We start from the raw sequence: 15,567 nt of genomic DNA, 5'->3' as shown, positions 1-15,567 counted from the left end.
TCCCCCAAATCCACTGTAAGTTAACAAAAGGTGGGATGGTAGAACAGGACAAACACTAAAATAAATTAATTTAACCTTGGTAAGGACTGTTTTACCCAGCAGCGAATAGCAGAATAGATTGACATATGTAGTAATTCTCATTATATTGTTTTTGTTAATGAGGACTGTTTTTTTTAAACATAACTTATATGTATACATAACATTGCAATGAAATTATTATATTAAAAGGATTTATCAATAGTTTTCACATCTTTTGTAAACATTTATATTTTCCATGCAATAACAATGCGTGGCATTTTGTATTTATTTTTTTAGAAATCTGCATTTTGCCATTTCTCATCATTCCACCTGCAAATGAATCAATAAGCTGAAATTCTGTTTTTCAAAAGCAAGTGCCTCTACACTATTGCTAGCCCTGATCAGACAGTGTCAGAATTGGTAAAAATATGATCCTTTTACAAGGGGAATTGTAATATCCAGTTGTTAATTTGTTTACAAATTTCAAGGAAGAGTAAAGGAGGAACAGCACAATGTACAGTTATATGAAAAGATGCCCCAAAATAGTTATCTTATATGGAATTGAGAATTATGGAATTGACTATGAAACATAAGTCACAAAAGGTGACTTTAAATAATTTATGGAATTTGTCTTGGTTGAAAGTATTTATTAATTTTCATCCCTATTATGCAGGTACTCTGTGACAGAAACTATAGCTTAGCAGCAATATTGACTTAGTTGTGATTTTTTTTTCAAAAAGAAGTTGTCAATCAGCATCACATAACATACATTATATTTCAACTAGTATGTTTTATCAAAAGAATATAATGCAGGGATTAGAACTTTTTCATTTGGTTCCAAAACTTCTTTCATTGATAGAGAGATTCCTAACACCTCTTTACCAGAAATTGGCAGCTACATGGCATAAAATGGCTCCTACCTCCGTCCTAAAACTTGCATACTATCACACAAATTCCACACTCACTCTCGCACACTCACTTAGAAGACCTTAGCCTTGAGACTACCTACACAGGGGTAGTTTTCCTGTTTAGAGTGTTGGTGTTTGAACCGTCCTTGCCCAGGGTGCCTGTGTTTGAGGCTGGTCCTGTGACGGTGACGGTGACCCCAGGTTCCTTGGGAAAGCAGTTGTGCAGCTGTAAAAAACTGTGATCTCCACGCTCTGTGTTATACAAACTGCTTACATTAGCCTTGGAGGTATCTCTTGACAATGTGTACATAGAAATATCAGTAGATGGTATCCCTTTCACTCCAACTGGAGAAGTGTCCCTTGACTGAGAAGGTTCAGTGGATCGTGAACTTGATCTAGAGCGCCGGCGATATCGAAAACGATAGCTTGGTAAACGAAGAATAGCTGATGGATTTTTGATCAGCTCAGTACGTGATTTACAATGTGCTTCTCTGTTCTTTTCAATGTAGATATTAACTGCAAGGACCCCAATCATTTCGGCAATGATAAAAGAAAGTCCCCCAAAATAAAAGGACCAACCGTATGAATAATGACTTTTTTTTTCATCATCCCTCTTAGTACCAGGATCTCCAGCATTGGCAGAAATGTAAACAATAACACCAATAATGTTGCTTAAACCTGCCAATAAATGTAAAAGCAAGAAAGTTAGTCGAGGATTCATTGGTTAGTATAACATGTACAATATTTATTCTTTTATTACAACCTCCTAACAGCACTCCACCTCCTTGCTCCTCTGTCGTGTTCACGGCTAAGTTTCCTGTGCTTCTTTTATGTTTTTAAAGATTTAGAAGTGAATCTAGTTCTTCTTATACATTTTGCATTCCTTTTAAATACACTCCTGGCTTTGGCTCATAGAGTTGCATTTTTTTTTCTTTTTTAAATGCTATGTGTGAAACCAACCTTAGGTTGCATACACATTTAATTTTTCCCTCCACTATTGCTTTCTATTAGGGGTATTTCTTCCATTGGCAAAATAATATTCAGGTATACTGAAACATTCACTTTAATTTGTCAGATGGAAGCTAAAAGATTCAAATTTGAACTCTATTTGTCCTGCTCTCTGTGCACAGGGGTGGGTTTAAAATTTTCCAGGGGTGGGAGGGAGAAGAGTCATTGTGCTCAACACAATAATTTACAAAGCGTAGAATTAAATTTTTTTGGGCCATGCCCCCTTTAACACAAGGCCACACCACCTTTTAGAGGCCCCAGTATAAGGGTTCTACATCACTGCCCCATATAGTATAATACCCCACACAATTGACTTCATACAGTATAATGGCCCCATCTTATCCCCATATAGTATAATGGCCCCATCACAGCCCTGATACAGTATAGTGGCCACCATCATTAGCCTCATACAGTATAATAGCTCACATCCGTGACTGCTATACAGTCCTTAGCACCCTCTACAGGGCTCTTCTGGACTGTGACTAAGGTCCTGTGCCCCAGGCATCACTGCTGGAGCATGTGATTGAGCTCCAGCGATCACATGGGGTGTGTAATGACATCAACACACCCCACATCACCTCAGTCACAGTCAGAAGAAGACTAAAGAAGATGCTGAAGTGAGTCAGACAGATCGAGGATGCCCAGGAGAGGTGAGGCAAGGTGAGTATAAGTGTTTGTTATTTTTAATCACTTTCCCTGGGTCTCTACTTATTATACTCTGTGGTTTGAGGAGACCCCAGAGTATAATAATAGTACTTAAGCGTAGGGCCAAACCTCACCCCTGGACAGAAAAGCACAACTATGTTTTTTTCTGTTCCAAATAAAAACAATGGAGAACAGGTCAAACCCTTTTGATATTTTAGCTTCCAAGCTTAGTGCCTTGTATTGTATACATTAAGCATTGCAGTTCCTGCTAGAGTAAAATTTACTTCAATTTTACTGCTGCATATCTTCCTATCTTCCTTCTAGTGACATGCTTACATTTCTGTGATCTCAGATCTGACAACACATGCCTACTGGAAAATAACAGTGATAAGTCAATAAATGTCACGTGTTGGATATATGACACATTATCTGTACCGCAAAAGGAAATTAATAAACAGTCACATGACAGGGATACAAATTGCCAGATTTCTAAGTTTCTTTAATAGAGAATATATTATAGCTCTGGCTGTCTGGAGCGCAGGTTAGCTGATTCCCATGCTCTGACAGTTCAGGACATCTGTGAGTAACATTTTCTGATATAACTTATTACAAACTTACCCTACATGTGAACCTTTGATTGACTGAATATAAGATAAGACTACTGTCTCAGTTTTTAACTTTGTATCTATCATGTTTGTGAAATTACAACTTGTTTCCTGCTTTGAACATACCATAGATTGTTTCTATATTTGTAATATTTTTAAGCTTTGGCAATCTGCTGATCTGTGTATTTTTTACTACTATTGTTCTAGTGGCCTGAGGAAGACGCCCGTTCGGCGTCGAAACGCGTAGCCTATATTTCGCCTATTTTTCTACTGTCAATTGGAATCAATAAAGACTCAATTATTTGGTTTTATTTTTGCATGCAATTGGCCTTTGTTTTACTGTCACACAGTAGCGCTCTATAGATATCCCGGGTTTTTATTATTTTTTTTTTTCTTGTTCATTAACCTCCACCACCTCACCGGTTGGTGTCCGGGTAAGAGCTGCAACTGTTTATCTTCAGCCCCCTTCTGGGGTTTTTTTTACATACGGGCGCCAGGTAACTTTTCTTCTTCTTGTGGATTCTAATATATAAGATTCGATTCATGCGGTTCCCATATAATTGTTTGGCACAATCCACGTTTTGAATTCAAAATAGCTAGAGAGATATTTGTTTATCAGTGTCAACTCCTCAATTCCACTTTTTGAAGGGTAGTTTTCGTAAGGTAGTTGTGAGAGACACAGGGGCATTGTCTGAGATAATGATGGAGCCAATCTGAGACCATGAAAAAAGGATCAATAAGCTTCGGGAGATAAAGAAGTAGTCTAGCCTACTAATCTTTAGTAGTTGGGTGCTGAGTGCGCCAGACATCAGTTTGGTCAAGGTATTGTAAGGCACCAGACAGCTTGCCAAGCGGTTTTTGTGATTTGGGAATGACTGAAGAAGAGGTATCCAAAAATGGGTTAATGGCCAGGTTGAGGTCGCCACCTGTCCCTCAGCGAAAAGCTTCAAGGTCTTCAGTATTTCTAGGAGCAAAGTAAGCTGTCCTCCATAGGCACGTAGAGATTCACAAATGTGTACTTGACAGAAGCTATTGTGCTTTTTTGGAACAGGCTTGATTTTTCCTTTCTTGGCGGCTTGTTGACAGGTCGACTTTGAGTACCCGGTTTCTGAGCTAACCGACGTAATGATTTTGTTGGATTTTAAATTTTTCAAACGGTCTGTAACATTTTGCACAGTCATAGCCGACATCCGAGGTCGTCCTCCATAATGCTGATCAAGCAGGCTTCCGATAGCCTCTAACTTTTTGGCCAAATTTGTGATGATTTTGAAGGTAGGTGGGTTTCTCCCTCCAAATTTCTTCAAATATTCCCTCTGACCCTGTTTTGTTGTCTCTGTGACCCAGTAGGTCTTCATAATGAACACTCTTTATGGTATGGTATACTGTATGCTTGCCAACATAGTGGCACCAGCTATAGCGCCCACCTCTGTATGACACAAAATCAATTCTTCATTAAATAAGGAATATTTTGAACCTTGTTGCATGATTATACATGCATACCTTGCAGAGTAATTCACATTTTTAAAGTTGTACTCCAGAGTGGGACACTCTGTACAAAACATCAGGCGTGAGCAACAAATAAGTGTTGAGAGAGGAAGCATCATAAATAGTTAAGGCTAATGCTGGAAGAGACTGGTTTAAGATTCCACTAAGGTATCACGGACATTTTGTTTCTGAATCGTTAGAGGAAGAAGGGGAAGCAAAATGCGAGTAAGTAGACTAGCTAATTAACATTGGTACACAGGCTGGCGTGGAGTTTTGGGGGAGTGATGGGTTAAGGTATGGCATTGATCCCAAAGTTCGTTAATTGTAACATGAGATGTCAGGCAAGGTACATTTTAGGAATACAAATATGTATAAGGTTATTACATATTGCTAGGTAACATAGCATCTTACAATCTAAGTATAACTACACAGGCCCTTTTGAGAAGAAGATCTCACTAGAAGAAGGTCACACTAACTATAGCATCGGTGTATTACCGACACATTGAGGCATTTTAGGTGAAGGAAGTGTCAAGCAACACATATACAACATCTAGCTGTATAGTTATAGCGGTAAATGGCCTGTAAGACAGATAACGCCAAATCAGTAGTTAACCATAGCACTCGGGCAATATGCCAGGTAAAATACCATTTAGAGATACAAAGACAGGTAGGGTGGTGCGTAGCAGAATATAACACATCTTTGCTCGGTATAAGAACATGTACACATGACCTGTAAAGAAAACTTTGTCGTGCTTATGCCCAACTACTACATCAGGACAGTACCTATGCTTAAGGCATCACGGACCACAGAGTGAGGATCAGCTTATATACAACATCTAGCTATATGGTTTTTGCTGTATATTAAAGAAATAGAGAATGCTATTCTATCAGTTAAACATATAACCCTGTTAATACTAGAAGCAGTAAGACAATATATGTGAGTATCTGCTATCAGGGTGATGTTATGATGCCAGTGCCTATCCATATATGTCATAACCAGATAAAGGAGACATGGTAGGGGACACTAGACCTTCATATCTGCTCCAAATTCCCAACAGTTACTATTAAGAACCAAAGCTGTGGTACTGGTAACAACAAATCCTATATAACTGAGATGTACATAGTAAGTAGGGAAGAAGCAAGGTCGTGGGGGATTGTACTGATAATTCACAATCCCTCTTGGGGAGCAGTGGCCTTCTAGGAGAAGTTCTTATCAAGGTGATGCAACTGCTAAATCGCCAATTTAGGTGACTTAAAGCGGCTCTCCAGTCGAACAGATACCAGTTTTGGAGCACCAGGGGTAAAGCAGGGTCATTGGGTAATTGGCATCCAGGATTTTATCTGCATCGGAAGTGTCCCAAGGATTGGACATTCTGCCTCCAGATCCCATGATGAGTGTATGAGAATCCTGCGCCCATTTTTCAAGATCAAAAGTCCAAGAGGGAACAACAAGACATAGGTTAGGTTATTTGCTCTGAGGGTCTCTAAGAGTCAGCATAGACAGGGCAACATCTTGAAAGAGTCGTAACTCAGCATCCTTATAGACTACTTTCTCACTCCCTCAGCCTGCAATCAGGATGGTTGTGATGTAAGTAGAAGGGAGAAAGCCACAGATGACATCCTGTAGCAATTGTCTGGTCCTGGTTCTGGCCTGAGGGCTCTATGTACACGCTCTATCTGGATCATGGCCACTCTTTCTTCTTCCACTAAGGTCGTAAAAAGTTCCTGCATTACCTTCTTCAATGAGTCAAGTGCCCAGATATTGGGCAGCCCCTTGAATTGGGCACCATTAGGTAGGTTTGATTAAGATAGGCCATGTGGGAATCTAGTTTGTGTGCCAATGTCCAGGCGTTCTGGGTCACCTCCACATAAGCTCCATCTAGTGTTTCTACTCTGCTGCCAATAGACTGCACTTCAGATTGTAGATTTGCTAGCCTTTAAAGTACCGTTTAACCGCTTGAGCCAGACTTTTTCTGAGAACGTCTTACAAGTCATGCAGTAATTTTACAAATTTTTAAGAATATTTCCAACACACATTTTTCAAGGGGCCAGTTCAGTTCTGAAGGGGTCTTGAAAGACCTCTCTAATAGAAACCCCCATAAATCACCCCATTCTAAAAACTTCACTCCTGGAAAAATCCATAACTGCATTTAGGAAGTTTCTTAACCTTTTCAGCATTTCACGGCAATTAAAACAAATTTTTTTTGCCATTGAGACATGAAAATTTAATTTTTTTTTTCTAATATAATGTCACTTTAGCCCCCAATTTTTTGTGATAATGTTTGGGTTAAAGTCTCCTTGTAAGCCCCTACATTTCAGAGTTTGTTGCAGTGTTTTCATGGATGTTGTTCTCAGGGGGCATCTTGAAGCTCTTTTTCTTAAGAAATTTTTGCATGTCTGCCTGGGAATTGGATGTTCTCAGCAGGTCTGTGCTGTCACCACTCCAGTCCCTTCCTACCTTGACCATTTTCAGTCTGAAAACGCTAATAGAGTAATATCACTGATCTAAGTGTAATGGAGCTTCAGGAGCTATGCGTCCATCAATATCAGCGTTCATGCTCCGCCTATGTAATGCATTTCTGTCTGAAATAACTGTCATGTTATCTAGGCTCCTCTATCATCACATTGGTTATATAAAGAGACACTTGAGTCCTGACCTAAAACAAAGAAAAGCAAGCAGCCACCCAACATGTTTCGTATATATATATATATATATATATATATATATATATATATATATATACACACACACACAATTATAGTTAGAAAAGAATCAGAATTATATCACTGCCTAAGAGTAGGAATTTATATCCAACACCTTTAATAGTAGATAAGATACCTAACCTAAATGAGTCCTACACTTTAAACAGTTTTGCTGGGCCTAGCTCACATATCATGTACACAAGAGGTCATCAACTTTAAGATTAACCACATTGTACATATTTATGTGGTGAGCACTAAGCATATAATACATAAAATATAACACAATATTTTACTGTACTTTGAAATAATCATTGTGGGCCACAATTATGAGCAATCATGTATGTTCACATCTGCATCATGGTTTCTGATTACCTTATTTACCTATCCTGGATATTACTGGGTTCCAAGCAGGTATTCATCATTTTAGATGTCAGATAATAGTGCTCCATAAAGGGCTATTCTTCTCATAACATTTCATAGAACCTTCAGTGGAGGCCTCTGATACAGATATGAACACAGCTTAACAAAACAGTAGTTTATACTATCCTGTTATCCTGTAAACCAAAATAAGTTGTAAAACTTTGAATACATTTTTCTAGTTCAAATTTACTTACCTGCAGCAACAAATAGAATTCCTGCCCCCAAAATAATGTTGCGTTTGGATTTGTAAACACGGCTTGCAGCAACACAAAGGCCCCCAAGTAATAGGAGCATGGCACTGAGGATAGGGAAGATGCTCGAGGCACGAACCACACCTGACATACAAAGAAAACAATCAGTACCAGTATGTGACAATTATTTTCTATTTTTCCTATTTACACTAAATGATTACTAACTTTTGATAACTTGACTCACATTATCATGATATATCAGTAGTCATATTTTTAGCTGCTATTTCAACATTATGTATTATCCAGAGCACTGCACTACATATAATTGAAGAGAAAAATGGTGGACCTGAAAGATAATTAAACATTTGTTGATATCTATGTACAGATGTTCCTATTACAACTGAGTCATTATACTGTGAAATATCAAACTTAAAAAGATTGACTCAGATATATTATGCCTTGTACGCCAGTTTTCTGGCATTTTCTGGGGTACAAGCCATAAAAGCATTGGGGGTTTTTTTGCACAAAAAATGTAAACCTTTTCTTAACTCTGAGCCACCTTTACCACTTTCCTAAAAAACAAGGTATGAAAAAGTAAGGATGTTCAGAAATTGGGCATAAATGATGCAGGAAATTTATGACAGCTATGAGCTTTGGTACATTTTCCTCCAGGCGCATAGTCTGGTGGAGGATGCACCTTAACTGTCCATTTGTAAAGATGTCCGACTTTTCAAGCAGACAGCAAAACCCAACATGTAGGTTTTTTCTGTCCGCTTGAAAAGTCGGACATCTTTACAAATGGACAGTTAAGGACAGGCACGGAGTGCAAAAGAACGCACCCGATCGCCATCTAAATGAATGAAAAGTGTCACGGACAGGGATAGTGTCTGCTCCTAATGTCCGTGCGAGATTTTGAACGGACACTAGGAGCGGACACTACCTGTCGGACAATGATGATAGTGTGAACGCCCCCTTAATAAAAACTTATTAAGGCAGATCTAGAGAAAGAATAAAGCTCCTTGCAGGTGACCATATGAATGGTCAGTGTGCTATCTAACTTTTTCCTGGATAGTACACTGACTCATTTATTTCTATGGGCCCGTACACGTGACCGTGAATTAAATGGTCCTGTGTGGGGTCCGACAGCCAGGGCCGCAAAATATGGAACAGGCCCTATTCCTGTCCGATTTTGCGGCTCCTGTTCATTAAATGAAAGGGGCCGCAGAAGCACAGCAGAGCACGGGCGGCACACACTGATGATATAGTGCTATTCACTATTAGCCAGTAGAAAGACGTTTTGCCTTGTATTCATACTCTATTATGCATTTAGCCATTATAAGTCTGTGCAAAATACAACCTTTTTATGTAATTTCTTCCTGTGTGCTATTAAAAGCAGTAGGAAAAAGTTAAACTGTGATAGATCAGGAAAATAATTTTGTAATGACACTTTTAGTGGATAGAGAATCTTTTCATCAGAAACTTTGATATATTACTCTACTCTATCTATCTATCTATCTATCTATCTATCTATCTATCTATCTACAGTTAGGTCCAAAAATATTTGGACAGTGTCATATTCATCATGATTTCAGCTTGCCATGCATGTTAATTTGAAAGGAAACAACTGAGATGCAATTGAACTGAATACTTTCAGGTTCAGGGGATCAAAAGTAATTAGTCCAATTAATATTACCATAAATAAAATGATATTTTTTAATACTTTGAAGAGGATCTTTTGCAGGCAATGAGTGTCTGAAATCTGGAACCCATGAACATCACCCAAACCCTAGGTTTCCTCTTTTGTGATGCTTTGTCAGGCAGCTGTCTACTACAGCTGTCTTCAGTTGTTGCTTGTTTGCGGCACTTTCAGCCTTAAATATTGTCTTAAGCAATTGAAAGGCACACCCCATCATCTTTAGACAAGGCCATTGCAGAATATTCCACTTCTTTGTCTTAAAAAACTCCTGGGTTGCTTTTATAGCATGTTTTGGATCATTTTCCATCTGCACTGTAAGGGAGCCTTAACACAAAGCAATACATTGAAAGCATAGGGAAAAAAGCCTCCCATTGATTTCAATGGGGAGCGCACGTATGCCGGCTCCCATTCAAGTCAATGGGAGCCGCTTTTTACACGTTCATTCTGAACGTGTTTTTACGATCAGAATGAGCGCTGTGTTACATCGTGTGAAGGCTCCGTAAAGTGTCAACCTTGCTCCATTTGGTTGAATCTGAGCAACATGTATATACTTGTACTCTTCAGAATTTATCCAGCCGCTTCTTCTGTCACATCATGAATAAAAACTAGTGACCCTGTGCCATAGAAAGCAATGCCAGCCAATGCCTCACACTGCCTCTACAATGTTTTATAGAGGATATGGTGAGTTTGGATCATGAGCCGCTCCATGCTTTCTTCATACAGACTTCTTCCCATCATTCTGATACAGGTGGATCTTAGTTTCATCTATCTGATGAATGCTGTTCCAGAACTGGGCTTCTTTTGATGAACACTTGGAAAGGATTCTATGATCGCCCACCACTTTTGATTTGGTGATTTCCCAAGCTCACTAGTGCGCTCTTTTTATATGAAAATGTACCAAATTGTTAAGTTTGTAGATCCTAACATTTCCAGAATCTCTCTAATAGAGGAAAGAAGGGAAAAGGGGTAAGAGTCAGAGACTATGAAGAATGCAATATGTATTCCACGGATTGAAGGTAGATAGGAAGCTCTCTGTAGAATTGTTAAGGGTAGCTGTGAGGAATTCTAAGCTGTGTATGTCTTTGAGGCGAGCCACAAGTGCTGGGCCAGTAGGAGGATGGACACTTTTCCAATGAAGGGCTATAAGTGATTTAGCAGCAGTGCCGATGCACAAGAACAGCTTGGAGATCTTTCTGCCAAGGTGTTGAGGAAGTAAGTTAAGCAAATAAACAGAAGGATCAAATGGAGCACCCTGGAGAAAGAGCTAATCAGTTAGTGCTTTAACCTCAGCCCAAAAAGGTTGAATCAAAGAGCAGCTCCAGAAAATGTGAAACAATGTACCCTTATCGGTGAGGCATCTCCAGCGGGTCCTAGGGATAGTAGAACTGAGAGTGTGTAATAAGGGTATGGTACAAAAATATAAGTAACTTGTACCCACAAGAATGTGTTAGGATGGATACGATGGATAGGAGCTAGCCAGAGCTTTTCTATCTCCACTAATTTCTTCTTATTTTTATCAGCCTAATGGTTGCCTGTTTCACTTCAATTGAGAGCTCCTTTGACTGTATGCTGTAGGTTCACAGCAACAGCTTCCAAATGAAAATGCTACACCTGGAAATCAACTTCAGACCTTTTGCTTGCTCAATTGATCATGGATTAACAAAGGAATAGGCTAAGCAGACCATTAAATAGCTTAAATTGCCAGTTACCTTGGGTTCCTATGAAAGAGAAGAGGCTACATATTACAAACCCTTCCTCCAATTAGGATGTGAATACTCAAATTAAAGCTGAGTGTGTGCACTTTAAGTCCATATCGATTATATAACTGTATTTTGACTATCTTATTGTAAACAACTAAAAGTTGCATGCAGGACTTTATCTTTCATTACAAAACTAAACAAACATGACGTAAGATAGCTGCAATGGGAATGAACACAGACTCAGAGAACTGTGTTCTCTATGAAAGTTTAATGTCCACTGCTGTCATCAAATGACAGTAGACAGCAATGGACATTTCAACAGTAGTGTGAACTCCCCCTTAGGCCACACGTTGCTGACAAGCTAGTTTTTTTATTGCAGAATTTCTGCAAATTGCTGCTATTTCTTGAGCCAAAGCCAGGAGTGGATTTTGAAGAATAGAAAAATGTAAGTACTTCCTTTATATTTCCCATTCCCTTCCAAGTTACTCTTTACTTTGGCTCAAAAAAGCAGCAATATCTTCCACAACATATGGCCAGACTCAGCCTTAAGCAGTTATACAAGGTGTGATTTTTTTTTTTTTTTTTTTTTTTTTTTTAATGTACAAACACTTTTTAACTTAGCCTAACTACATTGAAGTTCTGGACCAATAAGTAATGCACTTTAACTAAAAATGTGGCTGCTTTCTGCCTGAAAACAAAACTGTCAAAACCATTGCCACTAAGTGTCTTCCTTTTAGCTAATGTGCAGGTGCAGTTCATACTTTTTTTTTCTTTTTGACAATCTGGAGCATTACATTTGTTGGTTCGATTAAACTTTCAAAATGGCCAGAAAAAAAAAACTTTCATGTGAAACTCGATAGTCTATTCTTGTTCTTAGAAATTATCGCTATTCCATGCGAGAAACTGCCAAGAAACTGAAGATTTCCTACAACGGTGTGTACTACTCCTTTCAAAGGACAGTACAAACAGGCTCTAACCAGAGTAGAAAGAGAAGTGGGAGGCCCCGTTGCACAACTGAGCAACAAGACAAGTAGATTAGAGTCTCTAATTTGAAAAATCGACATCTCACAGGTCTTCAACTGGCAGCTTCATTAAGTAGTACCCGCAAAACGTCTATAGTGAAGAGGCGATTCCGGGATGCTGACCTTCAGGGCAGAGTGGCAAAGAAAAAGCCATATTTGATACTGGCTAATAAAAGGAAAAGATTAATAAGGGCAAAAGAACACAGACAGAGGAAGATTGGAAAAAAGTGTTATGGACAGACGAATTGAAGTTTGAGGTGTCTGGATCACACATTAGAACATTTGTGAGACGCAGAACAACTGAAAAGATGCTGGAAGAGTGCCTGATGCCATCTGTCAAGCATGGTGGAGGTAATGTGATGGTCTGGGGTTGCTTTGGTAAAGCTGCTGAAGAGGGAGATTTGTACAAGGTTAAAAGGATTTTGAATAAGAAAGGTTGTCAGTCCATTTTGCAACGCCATGCCATACCCTGTGGACAGTAATTGATTGGAGCCAATTTCATCCTACAACAGGATAATGACCCAAGACACACCTCCAAATTATGCAAGAACTATTTAGGGAAGAAGCAGGCCGCTGGTATTCTATCTGTAATGGAGTGGCCAGTGCAGTCACCAAACGATCTCAACCCCATTGAGCTGTTGTGGGAGGAGCGTGACCGCAAAAAGTGCCCATCAAGCCAACCCAACTTGTGGGAGGGCCTTCTGGAAGCATGGGGTGAAATTTCTCCAGAGTACCTCAGCAAATTAACAGCTAAAATGCCAAAGGTCTGCAATGCTGTAATTGCTGCAAAAGAAACATTCTTTGACCAAAGGAAAGTATGAAGGAGAAAATTATTATTTCAAATAAAAATCATTATTTCTAACCTTGTCAATGTCTTGAATATATTTTCTATTCATTTTGCAACTCATTTGATAAATAAAAGTGTAAAACACAAAATTGTCTTGGTGACCTCAATCTTTTGAATGGTAGTTTATATATGGTTACTTAGGCTTTTTTTTTTAACCATTTGCTATTGTATAGTTACTCCTAACGGAATAGCAAAACACTGTCTGTAATAGATAGGGAAGGGGCAGACTGCTCCATGTAGGAGCCCTCAGACTAAGAGAGAACTGTAAAATGTATGTAAAACCGTTTTCCAGGAAAAATGAATTTTCAGAAAAGGTGTCTTAGTGCTATTAAAAGGTTAATAAGTGCACCAAAATATCTTTAGCAGTGTTTTGAGTGATTTCTGGAGTCTCTGGGAACTCCTGGTATCCTTCATGGTGTCCCTGCATAGTATAATACTCCAAATTGGCCCTTGCACAGTATATTGTTACACGGTGGCCCTTGCACAATATAATGCTCCACAGTTGCCCTTACACAGCATAATATGCTCCAAAGTTTGCACAGTATAATATAATATATATATACAGTATAATATGGATTGCATGTAGTTCTATAGAGTACTCCATAGAACTACAGGAGCATACTGCGCATGCTTGAGTAAGTGGCCTCCCGCATGTGTAGTTGACTCTGCCCGAGCCCCGCTGGCTGAGCCGACTTGCGCATGCGTTTAATTTTGACCCAGCCAGAAGAAGACGGTGAAAACAAGGTTGGTGACGAAGATGGAGGCGGCACTGGAGAGAGTTCTCTTGCAGCATTGGGGACGCCCCCAGTGCTGTTCGAGAGCTGGGGCCTGCCCCCAGTGCTGCGAGAGAGCTAATTTGCATACCAAGAAAAACCGGGATTGCAGGCGAATGGCGGCGCGGAGAAGACAATGAAAGGTAGGAGAAGAATAGCCTTTCTTAAGGCTATTCCGACGTGGTACCTAGAAAAAAATTGCGTGCTTTCTGCTCTTCAAGTCTGCTTGGGGACCTGAAATACGGAAAGCTAACCTGTTTAAAAAGCAGTTCCTGCAGAAATCCGCGGATCCCATAGACTATAATGAGGTCCACTGGGTTTCCTCCTGGTTTTTCCACCCGAAAAATGTGGAAAAATGTGGAGAGTAAAGTCCTGCTTTCAAAACTTTTCTCTCTGCATTTTTTAAGCGGGTTTGGGGATAGAGACCAGAATATATAGGAAGTGCTAGTGTAAATCTAGCCTTATATAGTCAAATAGTCAAATTGCCCAACAAGACACTGTACATATTCCCCGTTTCCGGGAAACAGAACATCACTACTACTCCCCTGCCCCATCCACTCCATTATACTTACCTCTCTTCCTTCCAGGCTTCTCCCTGCTTTCTGACTGCCGTTGTGCGCTATAATCCCAGTGCTGCTCTGTGCTCAGCTGATAACTCACCTCTACTGTGCAGGCTTGAGAGCAGCTCCCACACCTGCACAGTAGATATGGATCGTTGACTGAAGAGCACAGAACAGCACTGGGACTATAGCGTGTGCTGGCAGAATCAGAAAAGAAGGATGGGCTGTCCCAGAGGAGGAAGCCTCGAAGGAAGAGACATAAGTATAATGGGTTGGGGGTTGGGCTGAGTAGGTTAAGAAAGGCTTAGTGGGTGGGATAGCGGGCGGGATAGTTAGAAAGACAGGGAGGGGGTGTATGGGAGGGAGGAAGGTAGAGATGAAGGGGGGGGGAGAGGTGAAAATGAGCTAGTGTGGAACTTAAACAGAAGGAAGCTGAACCAAGTAAACAAATGAAGGAGATATCAGAAGCTCCCAGAGACAATACTAGAAGCTCCCAGAGACACTTAGAAATCACTCAAAATATTGTTGTTACGTGTGCATTTATTAACCCTATTAACTAATAGAACTTTAAAAAATAAAGAAAAAATTTGCCTTGGAAAACCCCTACCAATTGAATATTATTTACTAAAAACTATTTGTAAAACCAATTATAACATACATTTCATGAAAAATAAAAATGGGGGCACAACCTAAGCTAACAAATAATTTAACACTAGAAATGTGAAATGTTTTTTTCATTAATTTCATTCATGTTATTTATTAATAGAGGCTGAATCCTCTTAAAATGTAGGCTGTTTGTAAATGCTCATTGCTCAGTCTGGCACTGCACCAATAAATGGTCAGTCATGTGCAAAACATATTTTAATCATATATCTTTATAAATAAATAACACTCTATTTATTATTTAAGAAACTTGTGTGTTAATTTAATGTTAATTTATGTTGCCCAAGCAGTGTGACAGTAAGGTCATGATATATTCAGAGCAT

The 15,567-nt window shown here is 39.3% G+C and overlaps 1 protein-coding gene across 1 annotated transcript in view; it reads right to left on the bottom strand.

The window, feature by feature from the left end:
• Positions 1 to 345: 345 nt before the first annotated feature.
• The window catches only part of CACNG8 (calcium voltage-gated channel auxiliary subunit gamma 8), a 124,144-nt gene continuing 108,922 nt past the window's right edge, over positions 346 to 15,567 (bottom strand). The window contains exons 4-5 of the mRNA XM_075276798.1: positions 7,987 to 8,127; positions 346 to 1,604 (exon numbers count right to left, since the gene is read on the bottom strand). Coding sequence (XP_075132899.1) covers positions 1,024 to 1,604; positions 7,987 to 8,127 — 722 coding nt within the window. The 3' untranslated portion in view covers positions 346 to 1,023. The remainder of the gene's footprint in view (positions 1,605 to 7,986; positions 8,128 to 15,567) is intronic.

The sequence above is a fragment of the Leptodactylus fuscus genome, chromosome 6 (assembly GCF_031893055.1).
Source record: "Leptodactylus fuscus isolate aLepFus1 chromosome 6, aLepFus1.hap2, whole genome shotgun sequence".
NCBI lineage: Eukaryota > Metazoa > Chordata > Amphibia > Anura > Leptodactylidae > Leptodactylus > Leptodactylus fuscus.
The sequence above is the reverse complement of the archived record's forward strand: the minus strand, read 5'-3'. Positions and strand labels throughout refer to the sequence as shown.